Source organism: Procambarus clarkii, chromosome 44, assembly GCF_040958095.1.
Source record: "Procambarus clarkii isolate CNS0578487 chromosome 44, FALCON_Pclarkii_2.0, whole genome shotgun sequence".
Lineage (NCBI taxonomy): Eukaryota > Metazoa > Arthropoda > Malacostraca > Decapoda > Cambaridae > Procambarus > Procambarus clarkii.
This window is the reverse complement of record NC_091193.1, coordinates 21,617,986-21,639,756: the sequence shown is the minus strand read 5'-3', so window position 1 is coordinate 21,639,756 and position 21,771 is coordinate 21,617,986. Positions and strand designations below refer to the sequence as shown.

The 21,771-nt window shown below is 47.4% G+C and overlaps 1 protein-coding gene across 2 annotated transcripts; it reads left to right on the top strand.

Annotated features, from left to right (window-relative positions):
• The first annotated feature begins 49 nt into the window (after positions 1-49).
• Positions 50-21,758, top strand: iav (transient receptor potential cation channel subfamily V iav). 2 transcript variants are annotated; one of them, XM_045725817.2, is made up of 16 exons: positions 50-317; positions 2,739-3,042; positions 3,955-4,115; positions 5,702-5,921; positions 6,372-6,467; positions 7,431-7,654; positions 9,723-9,948; positions 10,882-10,997; positions 11,095-11,199; positions 14,734-14,907; positions 15,500-15,675; positions 16,387-16,603; positions 17,383-17,544; positions 18,099-18,287; positions 18,595-18,704; positions 19,428-21,758. In XM_045725817.2, exons 2-16 carry the CDS (start codon positions 2,925-2,927, stop codon positions 20,578-20,580), a joined length of 3,447 nt encoding a protein of 1,148 aa, XP_045581773.2. In that variant the 5' UTR covers positions 50-317; positions 2,739-2,924; the 3' UTR covers positions 20,581-21,758. The 2 variants fall into 2 exon arrangements, with proteins under 2 accessions (XP_045581773.2, XP_069156897.1); XM_069300796.1 differs by lacking the exon at positions 50-317 and adding an exon at positions 337-1,844.
• The last annotated feature ends 13 nt before the right edge of the window (positions 21,759-21,771 follow it).

Sequence of the window (21,771 nt, the reverse complement as noted above, 5' to 3'; positions counted from 1 at the left end):
CAAAAACAACAGTTTAAACCCCCTTGTCAGGTCAGAACATATTAGTTGAAAACCCCCTCACAAGATAGTAAACAAAAGACTCGGTGAATAGAGACACTAGGCGAGAACAAATATAGTTAGAAAGATATTATCATTGACAAAAAATAATAACAAATGTTGGTAGAGAGTGTGGGAAGCCTGCAGGAGGCGCGTGCGCATGCGTGGCGTCCGTCGCCTAGCAACCAGGAGACGCGGTCCGGGCCCCCTCGAGCACGACTCTAGGCGCTGGGCCCTACACCTCAAGCTGCCACCACTCTAATATATGTTAAGTCTCAGCCGTAAGTATTGACCACTGTGGCACCACTCACGTTTCCTGAACCTGTATTGGTTTCGGAGCAGGTAACATGTTTGCACAACTACTCACATCAGTTGTGAGTCGTGTGTAAACCGATTTTTTTTTTCATTTATAAACAGGGGGTTTGGTGGATGTATGGAATGGACTTTGGGTCTTTGTTTAGAGGACGGGGTGCCAACCCGTCCTCGACTCAAGTCCATTACATCCAGCTCGACGCCACAGACGCATTCATAAATTGTTACATGCTGTTCATTCAAAACTGGAATTTTCTCAAATATAAATTAATATTATAATATATTAGCATATTGTGCATATATATAGGCGTAAGTTAGGTTAGGTTAGGTTTTGTATTTGTAGTACGTGGGTGAATCATTTACACAACCCGTCCTCGACTCAAGTCCATTACATCCAGCGGTCAACCCCACAGACGCATTCATAAATTTTAACATGCTGTTCATTCAAAACGGGAATTTTCTCAAGTATAAATTAATATTATAACATATTAGCATATTGTGTATATATAGGCATAGGTTAGGTTAGGTCAGGTTAGGAGTTTAGGTTCTGTTGGTGATTATTTGTATTTGTAGTACGTGGGTGAAGCATTTACAGCGTTGTGATTCGAACAAAATTCGTCAGTGAAGCACTTGTTCCGGATATGTTCGAACGTCAGCAGTTGTGAGTCGTGTGTAAACCGCTTTTCATTCATAAACAGGGGGTTTGGCGGGTGCATGGAATCACTTTTGGATCTTTGTTTGGAGGACGGGCTGCATTTACAGCGTTGTGGTTCGAACAAAATTCGTCAGTGAAGCACTTGTTCCGGAACTGTTCGAACGAAATCAGTTGTGAGTCGTGTGTAAACCGATTTTCATTCATAAACAGGGGGTTTGGCGGGTGCATGGAATCACTTTTGGGTCTTTGTTTGGAGGACGGGCTGCACAACTGATGACGTTCGACCACTTCCGGAACAATTGCTTCGCTAACGACTTTTGCTCGAACAACCACAACGCTGTAAATGCTTCACCCACGTACTACAAATACAAATAATCGCCAACGGAACCTAAACACCTAACCTAACCTAACCAATGGCTAAATATGTACAGTATGGTAATATATAAATTAATAGTAATTAATATTTGAGAAAATTCCACTTCTGAATGAACAGCATGTTAAAATTTATGAATGCGTCTTTGAGGTCGACCACTGGATGGAATGGACTTGGTCTGAAGACGGGATGCATAAGCAACCCGTCCCAAGGGGCGGTTTGGCGGCTGGATTAACAAGCTTAGATCTTTGTATGCGAGGACGGGATGTGGAAGGAATGGACTGGGTCTGACGACGGGTTGTGGTGGTAAGGATGTTAATTCTTAGCAGCGGACGGGGTTACAACCACCGCGGTAATCGTGATAATTGATCCTTATGTGGTTAATCGACCCACGCCGAGTTGCCGGCAAGACTTATCTGCTATGTCCAGCAGCTGCTGCCTCCTGGACACTCTACTCGGGACCAACAGGTAAGGATATTCCTCTTTTACCCTCTCTGTCTCTGTCCGTCTGTCTGTCTGTCTGTCTGTCTGTCTGCGTTTACTTGACTCTCTCTCTCTCTCTGTCTCTCTCTCTGTCTCTCTCTCTCTCTCTCTCTCTCTCTCTCTCTCTCTCTCTCTCTCTCTCTCTCTCTCTCTCTCTCTCTCTCTCTGTCTCTCTCTGTCTCTCTCTCTCTCTCTCTCTCTCTGTCTCTCTCTCTCTGTCTCTCTCTCTGTCTCTCTCTCGTGTATTGTGTTGTGATGCATTGTGTTGCTCCCTGATGCATTATGTTACGTCCTAATGCATTGTGTTTTATTGTGATATTTTTTTTTATTTTATTGTTTTAGCAGCAGCTGCCATTCTGATATACTGTGTCCGGTGCGTCTTTTTCTCTATAAGGGAGGAGGCGCACTTGACCTGAATTATGTGATTAATGCAGACGAGAAAAGACATGAACAAATATTTTACTGTAATGGGTTATTGGCAAGATTAATATTCATCATATCAATGTGCGTTAATATGATGAATATTTTGGGGTCTGTGTGTTTTGGAGTCGTGTGTGTGCATACCTATATGTATGTGCATGATTTGGGGTCATAGTTGTACATGGGATTATGTGTATTTTTGGGTTGTGGGTATTTACATTATAAAGTGAGTGTGTGTGTACTTGCTCAGCTTGCTGTGCTTGTTAGGGTTAATGTACAGGTTTCTGAACCGTTAAGGTTCTGTCATATCTACATCTGAGCGCGCCTGTAGAACCTACATCCACTTCCCTTTGTTGACAACTGTGACTCTAGAAAACTGCATGAGAAATTGTCTTTCACTAATTAACTCTAGCGTAAGAATGACAAAGATACACTCTGATTATATTTTTTAAACAACAGGTGTGTGAAGCCTCGCGGAAGAAGTCAGTCCGAACGACTCTGAAGGTCGTTAGAAGAGCAGCAGACGAAGAATCCTTCAACAACAAGGTTGAAAGGTCAAGTAGTTGACCCCCCTAACTAGGAAGGTCTGATCCGGCTACCAGGAAGCCCAAGGCGGAAGGGAAGAGGAGGGGTGCCAGTGAGAAGATGGGGGCGTGTGCCACCAAGAAGGAGCCCATCAACCCAGGGTCGGCTCTAGACAGGGTCATCTCCCAGGCCTCCAGCGACGACTGTGTCCTCTACCGCCTCGCTGACTACAAGAAAGGTCAGTCCCACTGCGTGACTTGGTTCTTCAACAGGTCAGGTTAAACGCGGCCCGACTGGCTTTCATGCCAGGTCACTCGACCCTCGGGCTCACGTGTGTACTAACCTACATGTGCTTGCAGGGCTAGCTTCAGCTCCTAAGTCCCCACCTCTCAGTCCCCGATTGTAAATTGTTGTGGCTACTGACCCTCTTTTTCTTCTTTTCAAACCTGCTTTTTGAAGCCATGTTTGCCTCAACTCCCTCGCCTCTTAGATCATTCCACTCGCTCACAAGTACTTCCTTACGTCCCTGGAGCTCATCCAGGGTTCTGGTTTCCTCCCATCACCTCTAGCAGCCCCTTTGCATGCTAAACATTTCATTTGATTCACTTTGTCAGTGTCTCCAAGTATCTTATACGTTGCGACCATGTTGCTTCTCTCGGTCTCTTTCTCAGTCTAATGGGTTCCAGTTCTCTCGTCCTTTCCTCATAGCCCAGCTTCCTATATTTTATGAACCAGTTTAAAAGGCCTATTCCAGATTGTCTCTACTTACTCTGTCTGCATTCATAGTTGGGATTCCACAGTCGGCTTCGGTATTCTAGGCCTGATGCGAAATAGGCAGTGTATAACGGCCTAAAAGTGTCATTGTTAATGTTTTTAAAAGTTACACTGATGTTCGCCAGAGATGCATACGCTGCTGTGTTTTGCAAAGTTTTCTCTGCAACATCAATACAAAAACATTTTCAATTTGTCCAAACTCAATAATACCGATTTCTACTCTCTAATTGCCTTTTACGTCAATATATGTACGATGGTCCTCAAGGTTACTATAAGTACTAACTAAACAGGAGGATGGGCTGCATCTTTCATTATACTCTCAGCATGCATATACACGTGGCCTAATGTGATGATGTTGGTGATGTTCCTCCTGCAGGAGGGCGGCTGATCGAGGAGTACAACAGGGGCGGAGGGAAGGAGGTGGAGCGACTCATCCTGGAAGAGTTTGGCATCTTCCTGTACAACCACGGGAGAGGCATGGACATCACTCGTACGGAGTACCTTAAGTGGAAGTACAGGAAGGTCCCCAAGGACCAGGTAAGGAAGTACAGGAAGGTCCCCAAGGACCAGGTAAGGAAGGACAGGAAGGTGGCCAAGGACCAGGTAAGGAAGGACAGGAAGGTGGCCAAGGACCAGGTAAGGAAGGTGGCCAAGGACCAGGTAAGGAAAGACAGGAAGGTGGCCAAGGACCAGGTAAGGAAGTACAGGAAGGTCCCCAAGGACCAGGTAAGGAAGGACAGGAAGGTGGCCAAGGACCAGGTAAGGAAGGACAGGAAGGTGGCCAAGGACCAGGTAAGGAAGGACAGGAAGGTGGCCAAGGACCAGGTAAGGAAGGTGGCCAAGGACCAGGTAAGGAAAGACAGGAAGGTGGCCAAGGACCAGGTAAGGAAGGACAGGAAGGTGGCCAAGGACCAGGTAAGGAAGGTGGCCAAGGACCAGGTAAGGAAAGACAGGAAGGTGGCCAAGGACCAGGTAAGGAAGGTGGCCAAGGACCAGGTAAGGAAAGACAGGAAGGTCCCCCAAGGACCAGGTAAGGAAGGACAGGAAGGTGGCCAAGGACCAGGTAAGGAAAGACAGGAAGGTGGCCAAGGACCAGGTAAGGAAGGTGGCCAAGGACCAGGTAAGGAAAGACAGGAAGGTGGCCAAGGACCAGGTAAGGAAGGTGGCCAAGGACCAGGTAAGGAAGGTGGCCAAGGACCAGGTAAGGAAGGTGGCCAAGGACCAGGTAAGGAAGGTGGCCAAGGACCAGGTAAGGAAGGTGGCCAAGGACCAGGTAAGGAAGGTGGCCAAGGACCAGGTAAGGAAAGACAGGAAGGTGGCCAAGGACCAGGTAAGGAAGGTGGCCAAGGACCAGGTAAGGAAAGACAGGAAGGTGGCCAAGGACCAGGTAAGGAAGGACAGGAAGGTCCCCCAAGGACCAGGTAAGGAAGGACAGGAAGGTGGCCAAGGACCAGGTAAGGAAAGACAGGAAGGTGGCCAAGGACCAGGTAAGGAAGGTGGCCAAGGACCAGGTAAGGAAGGTGGCCAAGGACCAGGTAAGGAAGGACAGGAAGGTGGCCAAGGACCAGGTAAGGAAGGACAGGAAGGTCCCCCAAGGACCAGGTAAGGAAAGACAGGAAGGTGGCCAAGGACCAGGTAAGGAAGGTGGCCAAGGACCAGGTAAGGAAAGACAGGAAGGTGGCCAAGGACCACCAATAATTTAGCTTGTTATAATGTCACTTTCAAATGAATCCGTAAAACCATTTAATAGAAAGAGTGGTGATAAATTATAAGTTTTTGTATGTTAAAAATGTGTAATAAACTTGTAATATTCTAGCATTATACTCATAATAACTTGTTAAATATGCTCATTATATATACAGTAAATAGATACCTGGGAGTAAGGCGACTGTTGTGGGCTGTGTCCTGGGTAAGAGCATTCGTAGGCCCAACCAGACCTCCATAGGCTTCCTGCACCCCCCCCCCCCCTCAGAGGAGGGAACTATCAGGGGAAAAGCACCAAGCCATTACGACTATATATATATATATCCCCCCCTGGGACAACGGGAATTATGAGTACGGGTCAAGTGAGGTTGAGCCATCCACCTGACGCTCCCCTACGTCCACCCCCCCCTCCCTTACAGATGGTGGTGCAGATGGAGAGGAAGAGCCCCTTCGACCCCCTCCACAGGTGGAAGGACCACGAGGCGTGCTGGCAGATGCAGTTCCGCGGGTCGCTCGGGGAGACGCTGCTCCACGTCCTCATCATGTGCGACACGAAGGCTCACACCCGCGTCGCCAAGATCCTCCTCAGGTGCTTCCCCAAGCTCGCCGTCGACGTGGTCGAGGGGGAGGAGTACCTAGGTCAGTGGTCAGGGGGGTGGGGGGCAGTGGGCCCCCCCTGGGGCAGGGGCTGCGCGGAAAGGGGGGGGAGGGGGAAGGAAGAGGGGTTACTGGGCCAAGAAAAAGGTGTTCACTCGATTTAACAAGCGTCAGAATTAAGAAAATAAGAATTTAGGAAACTGCAGAAGACCTATTGACCCATATGAGAGGCGTATCCCACGTCCATTGTCACCAGATAATCTGTTCCACAAATCAACAACCCAGTTTACAAGCCAGTATTTAACCAGGTCTCTCCTATGTTTAATTTTATCCAGTTTATGTGCATATATTTCATGCCATATTAATACCCCCCCCCCCCCGTGTCATGCCCATTCATACATCTGTATACTTCCATGTCACCCCAACCCTTCACTTTTCTACAGCGTGTACATTAAGCTTTACCAATCTCTCACCTGGCGTGAACCACCACAGGAGCGAGCGCTCTGCACCTGGCCATCGCTTACTCCAACAACGAGCTGGTGACCATCTTGGTGGCTGCTGGCGCCGACTTCACTCAGAGAGCTGTTGGTGAGTGGGTATGGTACCCTCTGGTGAGTGGGTATGGTACCCTCTGGTGAGTGGGTATGGCACCCTCTGGTGAGTGGGTATGGCACCCTCTGGTGAGTGGGTATGGTACCCTCTGGTGAGTGGGTATGGCACCCTCTGGTGAGTGGGTATGGCACCCTCTGGTGAGTGGGTATGGCACCCTCTGGTGAGTGGGTATGGCACCCTCTGGTGAGTGGGTATGGCACCCTCTGGTGAGTGGGTATGGCACCCTCTGGTGAGTGGGTATGGCACCCTCTGGTGAGTGGGTATGGCACCCTCTGGTGAGTGGGTATGGCACCCTCTGGTGAGTGGGTATGGCACCCTCTGGTGAGTGGGTATGGCACCCTCTGGTGAGTGGGTATGGCACCCTCTGGTGAGTGGGTATGGCACCCTCTGGTGAGTGGGTATGGCACCCTTTGGTGAATGAATATGCCACACTCTGGTGAGTAAGTATGGCACCTGCAACTCCGTTTTCTTTGGCGACCCCCTACTCATTCAGATTCAGCTCTAACGAAGCTCATATCATTTAATAACCCGTAGTATTTCAAAGATTTACTTTGAGACACTTGCTTTAACTTTCGTCTGAAGCTTATATCTCAGTTATTGTGGATCATTTTGGTATGTCGTAGAAGCCCCCCAGACCTTGGTGTCAACCTGGGGTTTACAATCATTCAGTCATGACCACTCACAGCTTTGTAGACCCCTGATGTAGTTGACCAATTAACCTAAGTCGACCACTAGGGACTATAGTAGAGGTTCTTGTAGCGTACAGCACTCCTCATCATCACCCACCCTACCTTCTCCTCTATACCTCAAAATACATCCCAGAATCGTGTCTATTTTGCATCTCAGAATACACAGACTCATATTTATTTTGTATTTCAGGCACAGACTCAACCGTCTCTAGTGCTTCACACCTTCTCTTAATTCCTCTCAACATTGCAGGGAGTTTCTTCCTGCCGAAGGACCAGCAAGTGACGTGTCCGCCGGGCCCCGAGAACACTGACTACGAGGGCTTGGCTTACCTGGGCGAGTACCCGCTCTCCTGGGCCGCCTGTCTGGGCAACGAGACCGTCTACAACAAGCTCCTCGACTTCGGAGCGGACCCCAACGCCCAGGACTCCTTCGGCAACATGATCCTGCACATGGTGGTCGTCTGCAACCAACTGGTGAGCTCCTCACTCACTTCCACCTCCAGAAAGAACACCAGTTCTTTACGAATCTTACTTCTTCTTGTTCTCGCGGTATATTTATTGACAGTAGAACCGCAGGTGAATGTGGCAGGCTTGATATTTTCCTGTATTTTGGGTAGTTAACGTATGATGTGGTTAGTGCCACGTGTGGGTCTCTGGTGCCACGTGTGGGTCTCTGGTGCCACGTGTGAGCCTCTAGTGCCACGTGTGGGTCTCTAGTGCCACGTGTGAGCCTCTAGTGCCACGTGTGGGTCTCTGGTGCCACGTGTGGGTCTCTGGTGCCACGTGTGAGCCTCTAGTGCCACGTGTGGGTGTCTGGTGCCACGTGTGGGTCTCTGGTGCCACGTGTGAGCCTCTAGTGCCACTTGTGGGTCTCTGGTGCCACAACTATACCTCCAACACTCCCTTGTTTACACGTCCAACATAAACAAGGAATAATAACAGGCTGCTGTTATTCTAAGCGAACACACGCAGTCGAGGCAAGTGTTTGACGATATTATTTTCGCATTCGTCGGATTTTTTTTGTTAAATACTTGCTAACGCACTTTGTTATTAATTTCTGTGAAATAAATGGGACGGAGAGCTTCCCTGGGGTGGTGATCGTTGATGGAGAGAGAGAGAGAGAGAGAGAGAGAGAGAGAGAGAGAGAGAGAGAGAGAGAGAGAGAGAGAGAGAGAGAGAGAGAGAGAGACAGACAGACAGACAGACAGACAGACAGACAGACAGACAGACAGACAGACAGACAGACAGACAGACAGACAGACAGACAGACAGACAGACAGACAGAGATATATAACATTTTCAGTTACGTTCGTTTCCCTTTAAAAAAAAATCGTGACTATCACCATTACATGACCCAACACTAAACAAATGTGATCACTTTTAAACGGTGATTGTTATCGTGAACCGGACATTAGTTTATAATAATAATAATAATAATAATACTTTATTCACAAGAAGGTACAATGGGTTGGTGAGATTACATAAGAATTTTACATTCATGCCAAGCCACTGACACGCATAGCGTTTGTGGGCAGGATATAGGAATTTATTGTGGTGTTCTCCTATATACCTGCAGGAGTCGTGCATCAGCTCCTGGGCCCAGTCTCTCAAACCAAAGTCAGTAAATAAGGTTTCAAGCGTAGGTTAGACAAATATATGAATGAGTTTGGGTGGATATAAGCATGAGGCATCTCGTGAAAGTCAAGAAGGGCTTCTACCGTTCCATTTACTCTTATATTCTGTTCTTATGTACATGTGTCCCCCTCGTTCATGCCCTCCCAGCTGCCTTTGACATGGTTGACATTGGTGCTGCATATTCCAGAACTAGTCTGACATACGTGAGTGATGCACTGTGTGAGTGAAGGTGACAATGAGGGTGCAGAGGCTCTTTATGAGTATGTATATGTATCTGTATGTATTTGTGAATAATAATAATTAAATTATCCTTATCTCGGGTACAAAGGAATTAAATTTTTTAATTTAGAGTAAAGATGAGTAAGCGCTTGAGTGATGAAAGGGATTTGTGAATAGCCTCTGGGGAGGGGGGGGGGGAGAGTTGCCTGACCGGAAGCAGCATCGCTTCAGAATTTAAATACAAAAATATATGTTACTTGTTTTTATGGATCTCAAAAGTTTTATTTATTTAATCTGAATGTAAATAATTGTTAAAAGAGCCGGTTAATGCTCTCTTCCCTTCCCCTCTGTCCCTGTCTGAATCCCTACCCCCCTAAGCCTCCTCCATCCCCCTGTCTCCACCCCCCCCCCCTGTCTCCAGCCCCCTGTCTCCACCCCCACCTGTTTCCACCCCCTTGAATCCACCCCCCCCCCTGTCTCCACCCCCCCCTGTCTCCACCCCCCCCTGTCTCCACCCCCCCTGTCTCTACCCCCCCCCCTGTCTCTACCCCCTGTCTCCACCCCCTCCCTCCTGTACTCCTGTAGAGAACGTTGCCCTCTGTATTCTCCTGCTGCTGAAGATTTTCTCTCGGGGTTCTCCTCATGCTCCTGTAAGAGATTCTCCTCCTCACCGCTGCTCCTCCTGCAGGGGATGTTCTCCTACGCCCTGCGGCACCCGCGGCTCCCAGCGCAGGACGGGATCATGAACCTGGCGGGGCTGACGCCGCTGACGCTAGCCTGCAGACTGGCCCGCTCCACCATCTTCAAGGAGATGCTGGAGCTCACCTGCATCGAGTTCTGGCGCTACTCCAACATCACCTGCAGCGCCTACCCGCTCAACGCCCTCGACACCATCCGGCCCAGCGGCGAGACCAGTGAGCTCGCGGCCACTGAACACCTCAGGAGATTAGGAAGTTTTGAGGGGAAGAGTGTATGGAGTTTGTCGGGGAGATTAGTGAGTTTAGGTCGACGTTAATGAATTATTGAGGAAATTTGTTAGTTATGGGGAGCTTATTGAGTTTAGGGGGAGATTTGGGAATTTGATGGCGGGGAGATCAATATGTTTGAGTGGAAATAAGCGAGTTTGGAGTGATTAAAGTATTTGATTGAAACTAAAGAGTTTGGAAAATTTGGAAATTTGTGCTGGTAGATTAGTGAATTTTTGGGAAAATAATTAAATTTGTGGTTAGGGAGTTTGGGATGTTCAGTTCAATTAGCTGTGTAGAGTAGGAAGTGTGTTGAATTTGTTTTTTAAAAGATAAATGAGTTTGAATGTTGGGATTAGTGCTTCACTGTGAGTTAATGCATCTGTTTGGTATATTAATGAGTTTGTGAGGCTAGAGAATTTGGAGGGAGGGATTTATGTTTCCTTGTGAATGAATGAGATTGACGAGAATATTAGAGCGCTTTGAAGGTGAGATTGCAGAGTTTTACTGTATGTGAGATAAGTGAGTTTGAGATTAGGTAATGAGACGAGTAATATTATTCTGAAAACAGCGTCATCGACAGATGTATTGGTGAGAGGAATAAATCTCGTGAGATTAGGGCCAATTAAGTTGTGGGAATTTTTGAGTTTATGAGCTTAGCGAAATTCCGTTAAATGTTTACGTTTCCCCTCAGACAAAACCATTCCCGTTACCTCCGTTGGTCTCCCCTCAGGATGTATAATGCCCTCCCCCTATTGCCTCCGTTGGTCTCCCCTCAGGATGTATAATGCCCTCCCCCTATTGCCTCCGTTGGTCTCCCCTCAGGATGTATAATGCCCTCCCCCTATTGCCTCTGTTGACTGCGTTGTGTCACCTCCGCAGACTGGAACTCCGCCCTCATGATCATACTGAACGGCACGAAGAGCGAGCACCTGGACATGCTGGAGGGCGGGATCATCCAGCGGCTCCTGGAGGAGAAGTGGAAGACCTTCGCCAGGGTGAGTTAGTGGCTCGCAGGTCTGCGGTGGGTGAGGTGTGGGTGTTATACTCTCCCGCGGTCTCTCCCACAGTAACCCTCTCTCTCTCCCTCTACAGAACCAGTTCCTGAAGCGTCTAGCCATCATGTTGCTCCAGCTGATACTGCTGAGTGTTGCTGTATACCTTCGTCCTTGCTACTGTGGGCCCAAGAACATGCAGAGGGTCAGTGTCATTCTCTCTGTCTCTCTGTCTCTCTCTCTCTCTCTCTCTCTCTCTCTCTCTCTCTCTCTCTGTCTCTCTCTCTCTCTCTCTCTCTCTCTCTCTCTCTCTCTCTCTCTCTCTCTCTCTCTCTCTCTCTCTCTCTGTCGGAAAATCCGACACCATTTAATAATCATACAGATAATAGCTGTATTACCAACAAGTTACCCATAGAAAACGTAACTTGTAGTGGAATTACCGTCTATAGAAAACGGGATATCATCACCACATACTATTATAATTCACCACCTATTATGGTGGGAATTATTCTTAAATACATTAGTCTTTGGACTTTACCATCATAAAAACATCTCATATAAATTAACTTAATTATCAATATTAAAGTAGAGTAAATGTGACCCTTCTATCACTTTCTGAAATCTGGACAAAGTAGGCCAGGCGTCAGAGTGAGGAAGAGGGAGCCATTGTTGTGTCACCTCCGAGACGTGTGGAGCAAATTCGGCTCCTATCATTCTGGACAATGTCGGCCAGTAACGTCAATAGGATGGAGTGTTAAACAGCCATTGTTGTTATACGAGACCAGAGGCTCACACGGGAGCAAATTCGGCTCCTGTTAATTTTACTTGGACGTAGTGTTATGGATACCAAAGGTGTACCATCTGTCAACACGCTGTCAACAAATCAAGTTAAGTGTTCTTTCCGAAACCCATTATCTATCATTAGTGGCCATTAATGTCATTATATAGGGTGACCCGGTTAGAACGCGAAATCGCCTCATACTAAAGGTAATTAAGCCAGGTCTTCATGTTCCATGTACTGTTTTCTCTGATATACTTGTCATATATAGGTATCTGGCTTCACAGCTAGCGCACTTTTGACAGGTCAAGACGAGGATGCAAGATTTGTGCACCAGTTACTGGGTGATATGGAAGCTACCTCAAAGAGGATAATTTGGTGTCTACACCCTAGTTATACCTGGTGGACTAACCTGCTGTACTATAAGATAAGGAACCTCATCAATGTATGTAGCTAATACTGTAGTTTGATTGGCTGCATACATATATATTAATTTAATAAACCCCCCTAATGTGTAGAAGATCGATTTGTGAGATTGAGATTATTGCAGAAATACAGTCCACTTATCATTATACAAATTGCTATCGAAGTATATAAATTAACGTAAATATAAATTCATATAAATTAAATAAATATAAATCTCACAGGTCGGTTCCCACACTCTCTCTCTCTCTCTCTCTCTCTCTCTCTCTCTCTCTCTCTCTCTCTCTCTCTCTCTCTCTCTCTCTCTGTCTCTCTCTCTGTCTCTCTCTCTCTCTCTCTCTCTCTCTCTCTCTCTCTCTCTCTCTCTCTCTCTCTGTCTCTCTCTCTCTCTCTCTCTCTCTCTCTCTCTCTCTCTCTCTCTCTCTCTCTCTCTCTCCCTCTCTCTCTCTCTCCCTCTCTCTCTCTCTCCCTCTCTCTCTCTCTCTCTCTCTCTCTCTCTCTCTCTCTCTCTCTCTCTCTCTCTCTCTCTCTCCCTCTCTCTCTCTCTCTCTCTCTCTCCCTCTCTCTCTCTCTCTCTCTCTCTCTCTCTCTCTCTCTCTCTCTCTCTCTCTCTCTCTCTCTCTCTCTCTCTCTCTCTCTCTCTCTCTGTTCCTGCCATAAACAGAAATCTGCATTTTCACTCTTAATGGAATTGGGACAAATTTGCTGACGTATTGACATATTTGCCAACATTATACCTTTATCCAATTTTGCTATAACTTTGACAAATCAGATCGAATTACATTTAATTAGCAAAAATTACCTTGCCAGGCAATTTCACTTCGACACATCGTTTAGCAGAAATGGTATAGATACAGGTGGCTATTTAATTTGCTTCAGGGTTAATTACGGACATATCATTCAAATTGGTTATTAAGTAATAATTATGTTACTGTAAAGATGGTTATATAACATGCATGTTTAGATACTTCTAATTCTATAAAAGAGAATGTTTGTCTGTTCGAAGTTGGGAGCCAGGCGCTTAGAGTTAGCCTCACCAAACCTTGCAGGGTGACTGGTCTGTGATCAGGGATAGTCATAGCCGGGTCAGGTTCAAGCTCCACCACCCCCACACCACACCCCACACCACACCACACACCACACCCCACACCACACCCCACACCACACCCCCACACCACACCCCACACCACACCACACACCCCACACCACCCCCACACCACACCCCACACCACACCCCACACCACACCCCCACACCACACCCCACACCACACCCCACACCCCACACCACACCACACACTATACCCCACTCACCCTTCTTTGCATGAAATGGCAAATGACACATTTTCCCAATCTCGGTAAATAAAAGACTTAATCCTCACTGATTCAGTGCATAAATTTTGATTAAATGTTAGTTTCTCTTATGAAAAATAAATTGATGAAGGCAGTATTTAGTTCAAATGGTAAAATGGTTAAAGAGAAAATGAAGAGTAGAGAGAGTGGTGAAGGGTAGGGAAGGTGGTGGAGGGTAGGGAAGGTGGTGGAGGGTAGGGATGGTGGTGGAGGATAGGGAAGGTGGTGGAGGATAGGGAAGGTGGTGGAGGGTAGGGAAGGTGGTGGAGGATAGGGAAGGTGGTGGAGGGTAGGGAAGGTGGTGGAGGGTAGGGAAGGTGGTGGAGGATAGGGAAGGTGGTGGAGGGTAGGGAAGGTGGTGGAGGATAGGGAAGGTGGTGGAGGGTAGGGAATGCGAATGAGAGGGTTGTAGATGGGGTTCCCGGCGGTGCCCGGGTATAGTGTTGATGGTTACAGAGACCGAGTTGGTCGGATGCTGTACCATCATGGCCGAGTCGGTTAGGCCAAGTGTCTGGGATTCACCAGAACGCGAGTCCGAGTCACTCTATTGTCTCAAAATGATTGTATTTGAAATAGCATGCAATTGTGATTTCTTTGTGACATATAACCATATATATATACTGCTGCAAGATTACATATACTAATAATCTTGCAGCAGAGTTACAAGTGTATATATATATATATATATATATATATATATATATATATATATATATATATATATATATATATGTCGTACCTAATAGCCAGAACGCACTTCTATGCCTACTATGCAAGGCCCGATTTGCCTAATAAGGCAAGTTTTCATGAATTAATTGTTTTTCGACTACCTAACCTACCTAACCTAACCTAACCTAACTTTTTCGGCTACCTAACCTAACCTAACCTATAAAGATAGGTTAGGTTAGGTTAGGTAGGGTTGGTTAGGTTCGGCCATATATCTACGTTATTTTTAACTCCAATAAAAAAAAATTGACCTCATACATAATGAAATGGGTAGCTTTATCATTTCATAAGAAATAAATTAGAGAAAATATATTAATTCATGAAAACTTGGCTTATTAGGCAAATCAGGCCTTGCATAGTAGGCTGAGAAGTGCGTTCTGGCTACTAGGTACGACATATATATATATATATATATATATATATATATATATATATATATGTTCTGTCACCTCCTCGTGACAGAACAAGCCGGAGATAAGGAAGATGCTCTACGACGAGTTCTTCGACAATGACTTCAAGAGCATCGCCAGGTACTGCTTCGAGGGAGGTACCCTGGCCGGAGTGATCTCCTACGTCGTCTTCCAGCAGGGGGAGGAGATTATGAACCAGGGGCTCTCCTCCTTCATGCGAGGCTTGGTGAGTGGTACTGGAGCATGGCCTTCATGAGGGGCGTGGTGAGTGGTACTGGAGCATGGCCTTCATGCGGGGCTTGGTGAGTGGTACTGGAGCATGGCCTTCATGAGGGGCTTGGTGAGTGGTACTGGAGCATGGCCTTCATGAGGGACGTGGTCAACAGGCTGAAAGTCTGGCGTCAGACATGTACCTCGCGTCAGGCTGCGTCAGGCTGCGTCAGCCATGTTATGTGGCTGGTGTCTTTTTTGTAGCCGTCTTAAAATATGACAAACTTTTTGTGTATATTCTCAATTGGCTGTTTTATATATAACAGAAATTTTTTCACGTTCTAAAGCGGCGTTAACAAAAGTTTGCTCTTTGAACAAAATTGTGCGTTATTAAAAATGTTTAATTTAGGTCTTGCTTTTTAGCATACGAAAACTTCAACGGCGTTTAAAAGGTTGAAAGTAATTTAGTTTTTCCTGGAGGAGTTAATGTCTAACAGGTGGACGATTTTCCCGACCTGTCCAGGCGGGATATTGTCTAACAGGTGGCTACTTTTATTGTGTCCACCCGTTAATATCTAACAGGAGGCCCCTTCTCCCGTTGTGTCCAGGCCGGCAACGCTCCTAAGGCCATCTTCATGGTAGCCAACCTGCTCATCATGCTGGTGGTTCCCTGTCGCATCGTCTACTTCTTCAAGCCCGAGATGCTGGTCCTCAGGGCCCTCGAGGACGAGCTCCTCTCCTACGCCGTGGCCGGGTCCTGGTTCATGCTCATGTTCTTCGCCGGGTAAGTCTTAGTTCGAGTTCAGGAGCGCCACTAGCCACCCCTCAGCCTCTGCACTGCACCTTTGCACTAATATTTGCAATTGACCACATGCAAAGGTGTCCCCTTGTATGTCTGCTCAAGTGTACCTTGTTTTGTTTTATAAGTACATTCTTGAAGGTTCTTGACGATGTTCATAAAAAAAAACTGTGGGTTTCAGAGGTCTCCCTCGACAATCATTTTCTCTGTCTTAACTTCTACCATTTTCAGTTGACCTTCTTGCTCTAAGCACCTATTTCTTCGGGGAGGGAGTGCCAGGTTTTCAGACATTCCTGAGAGCAGTTGAGTGTGACTTCTGAAGCCCTCTTTCTTACCACGTAATAGGAGACAGACAAAGCGTGTCCCATCCTCCAAGAAGGAGCACCGTCGTTCAGTAAAGTCATAGAGCCCTATTTTCCCCCCACCCCCTCCTTTCGCTCTAGTTTCATTCATCCTGTTGGGAAGTGGAGCAGGTATAGCAAGGCTGTGTTGTTTCATCCAAGAGCCAGATGAATATTTGAATACTAGAGCCCCTGATGAACTCGTTGCCATGGCGCCTGAAGAAACCAATCAATAAATCTCTCTCTTTTTTTCACCTACCCTCACCCGCATGCTCACTCTCGCTCTTTCTTACATTCTCTCTCTCTCTCTCTCTCTCTCTCTCACTTTCACTCTTTATCTCTCTTTCTCTGGCAGAGCGCTGAAGCTGACGGGGCCGTTCGTGGTGATGATCTACAAGATGATCACGGGCGACATGTTCACCTTCTCCATCATCTACTTCATCATGCTGCTGGGCTTCTCCGAGGCCTTCTACTTCCTCTACAAGAGCCCCAAGTATGACAAGGACAGCAAGTACGCCTCCTATGGCACCACCTGGATGGCTCTCTTCCACATGACCCTCGGCGACTATGACGTGAGTCTCCTCTCTACTTCCTCTACACCTTCCTTACTCTTCTCCTTCCTCTTTTCTTCCTTATCCTCCTCCTCCTCCTTAAGCCCAATCCTCATCCTCCGATATTTATCTCCTTAATTAAAACGTTTGATTTTCAATTTGCCATATTGTGTTATTTTGTACATTTTCTTGAACTCTGTATATCGCGTTGTCTGGCTACATCAAAGATGAAGTGCGGGCTGACGTGTGTGGTGTTCTGTGGCTGTTGTGGTGACGTGTGTGGTGTTCTGTGGCTGTTGTGGTGACGTGTGTGGTGTTCTGTGGCTGTTGTGGTGACGTGTGTGGTGTTCTGTGGCTGTTGTGGTGACGTGTGTGGTGTTCTGTGGCTGTTGTGGTGACGTGTGTGGTGTTCTGTGGCTGTTGTGGTGACGTGTGTGGTGTTCTGTGGCTGTTGTGGTGACGTGTGTGGTGTCCTGTGGCTGTTGTGGTGACGTGTGTGGTGTTCTGTGGCTGTTGTGGTGACGTGTGTGGTGTTCTGTGGCTGTTGTGGTGACGTGTGTGGTGTTCTGTGGCTGTTGTGTGTGGTGTTCTGTGGCTGTTGTGGTGACGTGTGTGGTGTTCTGTGACTGTTGTGGTGACGTGCGACTGTTGTGGTGACGCAGGTGTCCCCCCTCCCCCCCTGTGACCGTCCCAGTGTGTGTACTAACTAGTGTGGGAGTTGTGTGGCGGGAGTGAAGACAACACCGATCACTGGCGCCAATTAAGAGCGCCGCCGGCGACGGCCGGGTTCGTCTCCACAGTACGCCGGGATGAACCTCAACATCTACAGCGCCATGAGCAAGTTCGTGTTCCTCGTGTTCACCATCATGCTGCCCATCATGTTGTTGAACATGCTCATCGCTATGATGGGTAACACCTACAGCACCGTCATCTCCATGTCCGAGAAGGAGTGGGTCAAGGCCGTGAGTATATCGCTGTACTCATCCTCACTTTCTCTCTCTGCTAGACTAACATCTTCCTCACAGCTCATTGGACTGACACCCGCGGGGTTCTACAGGACTGACACCCGCGGGGTTCTACAGGACTGACACCCGCGGGGTTCTACAGGACTGACACCCGCGGGGTTCTACAGGACTGACACATTCACCGTGAAATAGAGCACTCGAATCATAAATGTTTTACTTGAAATATGTGCATTCACATCCAGTGTATTCATTCATTACATACATGTGATGCTTGTTGACCTGAAACAAATAGTAATTGGGTAATAAAAAAGACGAGAGAGAGAGAGAGAGAGAGAGAGAGAGAGAGAGAGAGAGAGAGAGAGAGAGAGAGAGAGAGAGAGAGAGAGAGAGAGAGAGAGAGAGAGAGAAAGATTATTTTCGATCACATAATTTACAATACTATTATCAATACTCCTGTTATTATAACAACTATACACAAGTATTAGGATGAATGGTTACCAGCACGAGGGTCAGCACTGTACCACCTATGACCTTCCCTCCCCCGGGAGCAGTGGGCGAAGATCGTGATCGCCCTGGAGCGAGCCATCTCTCAGGAGAAGGCCAAGGACTACCTGTACATGTACAGCCTGCCTATAGGAGGCGGCGGTGACGGAGGCGAGGAGAGCCTGGGCGTCATGGTCATCAAGAGCAAGGACAAGACCAAGGCCAAGCAGAGGAAGGGAGCCCTTAGTAACTGGAAGGTACGGTCCTTAAGGTGGAGTATACGGGCTGTTGTATAGTGTGGGGAGGAGTCAGGTCTATTGTGGTGGGAGGGGTTGATGTTGTGGTAGAGTGGTTGCTGTGTGGAGGACGAGGGAGGTCCTGGGGGACGAGGGAGGTCCTTGGGATGAGGAAGGTCCCGGGGACGAGGGAACTTTATCAATTTTATTCCATAAACAATATATTTTTTGTCCACGGCTGTTTCGCATCTTCATACTCATTTCTCTCTTTGTGTTTGTCTGTGACCCTCGCCTGTGACCCTGCCTGACCTGACCTGACCTCTGGCAGCGTGTGGGTCGGGTCACCATCGACGCCCTACAACGTCGGGGAGTGTCTGGAGAGTTCCTCCGGCGGGAGATGTGGGGCCTTCAGACCGCTGCCTCCACACCTGTCAAGGGGTACGTCACACACACCCTCCACACACCTGTATCTGCCTCACACCCTGTAACTGCCTCACACCCTGTAACTGCCTCACACCTGTATCTACCAGACACTTTTATTTTCAAAATTGTTTTCCCGCAGATATTTTAAATTTTACAAAACCTGACTATGAAACAGATCCAAATAGCACACACTCGCGCTGTCTTTAAGAAGAATGTAAGTAGACTTTCCAGTAAATGAAGCTCCTGTATAGAGCACCGTTCATACTGGGCCTAGGGAAGAGAACTATCAGGGGGAAAGCGCCAAGTCATTACGACTATATAGTACTGGGAAGGGGTCAGGATAAGGATTAGGGATGGGACGGGGGAAAGAAGGAATGGCACCCAACCACTTGGACAGTCGGGGATTGAACGCCGACCTGCATGAAGCGAGACCGTCGCTCTACCGTCCACCCCAAGTGGTTGGGCACCTGCTGGTCTAGAGTACACCTACTGTTACTTTCCTATCACTTAAGCTCCTTGATCGGTATAAATTTATAGACTTTTGAAATAGAAATTTTGATAAAGCTAATAATTTTCAGTTTTAAGCACAGTGATTACTTTTACCACTAAGAAATATTTGTTATATATCCTGTTGTTGGCAATATAACTTACATCATCAGAATGCTCTTTTAAACATGTTTTCAATTTTTTGTTCGCATCCCGGCTCCTGCGAGCTACAACAGCTTTGTCTCTCCCCAGACCTGCGAAGAAGAAGGGTTACGGTGGTCTCCTGGGTACGGAGACTGGCCCCGCCACCGGGGACATCTTGGGTGACGCTCTCAACCAGACCATGTTCGCCACCGACAGTGTCGACCCCAACGACGAGATGGACGGCTTCGGTGCCCTCACTGGCGCCATCGACCAGCTTGCCTTCACCCACGATCTCGACTTCTCCGGGGACGGCGTCGATGACGATCCTCTGAAGCCCAATATGGTTGGCCAGGCGCCCAATACTCTAGCTCCTCCTGCACACCTGCCAGTCGTCCCTGAGAGGAAGAAGAAGAAGAAGCGACGCGACTCTGAAGGATACGACAACCCAGCTTTCCTGGACGACGAGGAACTACTGCTGGCTTCTGCCCTCGGTGGCGGAGACTCCGATGACTCCGACACCGACATGCTGGAGGCCCGCCGCCTCTCCAAGCCGCGGATCATCATCCAGGCAGAAACGGAAACAGCCTCCGTCACCACCACCTCCGGGGCGAAGGCAGCAGCAGCACCGGCCACAGGGAAAGCTCCGGTTGCCGCTGCCTCCAAGACCCCAAAGGCCCCTGTAAAGCCTGAGGTTGCTGAAGTCCCCGCTATCATGCCGCGGCCTCGGCTGACGTCCGCCAAAATGAGACGCATCGGCTCCGCTCGCAAGACTCCCGCACGATTCGCCATGACCTTCACCGAAAAGTACGACCCAGTGGGCAAGGTGGATGCGGTGAAAGTCCCGGTGACGACTAAGTCCCAGGCCACGACTCATGACCAGAAGCCCGAAGTATGCGAGAAAAAGGACAACAGAAAGGGAAAGAAGAGTGAGGAAGCTGTTCCCGCGGCCCCCGAAGACGCAAGTGTCGACGACAACGGCGAGAAGTGGGCGGAGAAGAAGCCGCGACGAAGCAAGAATAAAGTCGGCCCATCAAGCAGCTCGGAGGAAAGTGCCTCTGGCGCCGACCAGCAGACGCAGGATGACCTCAGTGTGGGCCTCCAGTCCGGGTCAGACTCCACGCGTGACGAGGTGAGGGCTAAGGAGAAGGAGCGCCCCAAGACCTCTGTGGCTAGCCAGAAGATGAAGAAGCGAGCAACGGAGAACGTGGGCAACATGAACAGCATCTTGCCCTGGGATAATGACGACGGAGACATAAAGTAAAATATTCCTGCAAATGCACCATATTAAAACCAGTTTATTTTATATGTCAACTGAACGGAGGAAAAATAATATTGTAACTATACAGGCGCTGCGCTTCAGATGTTGTATATCATCACACGTCATAGAGTTATAAACATAAAAATTAATCGGATTAATTGTTTTAAGGAACTAATGTCGCCGTGAAGGGATCTCACCGACATAATAATCAACCACGTGTGTCCTAATTTCGCTTAACTAGACTAACTCTAGCTAGACCTGCTGCCTGGGTAACAGCTTCTCCTCCATGTCAACCTACCCTGGCTTTGCGCCCTGGTGAGGCCACTCCAGAGTGCAACACCAGTCTCCTGAGACTGATGGATGTCTACTACTACTAGATTACAATGAGCTGAAAGTATGAACAATTGTTCTCTTTCCCCTACCACTAGTTAATACACTTCTTAGCGCAGAAAAAGAAGGGCAGAAGGACATCCTAGGTGACATGCAGTCCTTCTTAAACTTAGATTCTAACCAGTCGTAGTCTTATAGCTAACTCGAAGTTTCTCACTCTAGTAGCTAATTACAGGAGTTACTACTGAAGCAGCTAATTTTAAAAAAAAGCTTCCCACTGATGCAGTTAATTTGAAGAGCCCGCTACTGGCCTTTATTATGCTTGAAATTTGTTTTCGCAATCAAACAAATAAAATAAGATACAACATATCTTATTATAGTGAATCATTGTAGCAGATGTTCACATGTATTAATTATACCTAACATTATCTATCTATATCTATATCAGCATATCTAAACCAGGTTATTGGTCTAATTAAGCTACTGATGCAGGCTATTGGTCCAAGCTATTGACAGACAATCCCGTTCCAGCAACATATAAACAGCTGCCCAGAATGGTTGCTATGGCAACCTAAGAAACTTTCAAGTGAAATTCAATACGTTAGAGCTACAACCCACAACTCGTAACACGAGATCTACAACCACGTCGATCTTTAACAACTCTTTATATAACAAAGGAAAGTAACTTATTGGAGAAGATGCTAGTCATTATAACGTCAAGTAATGAAGTCTATTTCTTTACAGATATTTCAACGTTTCAGTGTTATTAACCACACACCTCTATACTTGTATTGTTCCTGCAATATAACTAGTTCCTAAATATTATCAAATAAATTATAATACAAAATTAATTGTCTATTAATT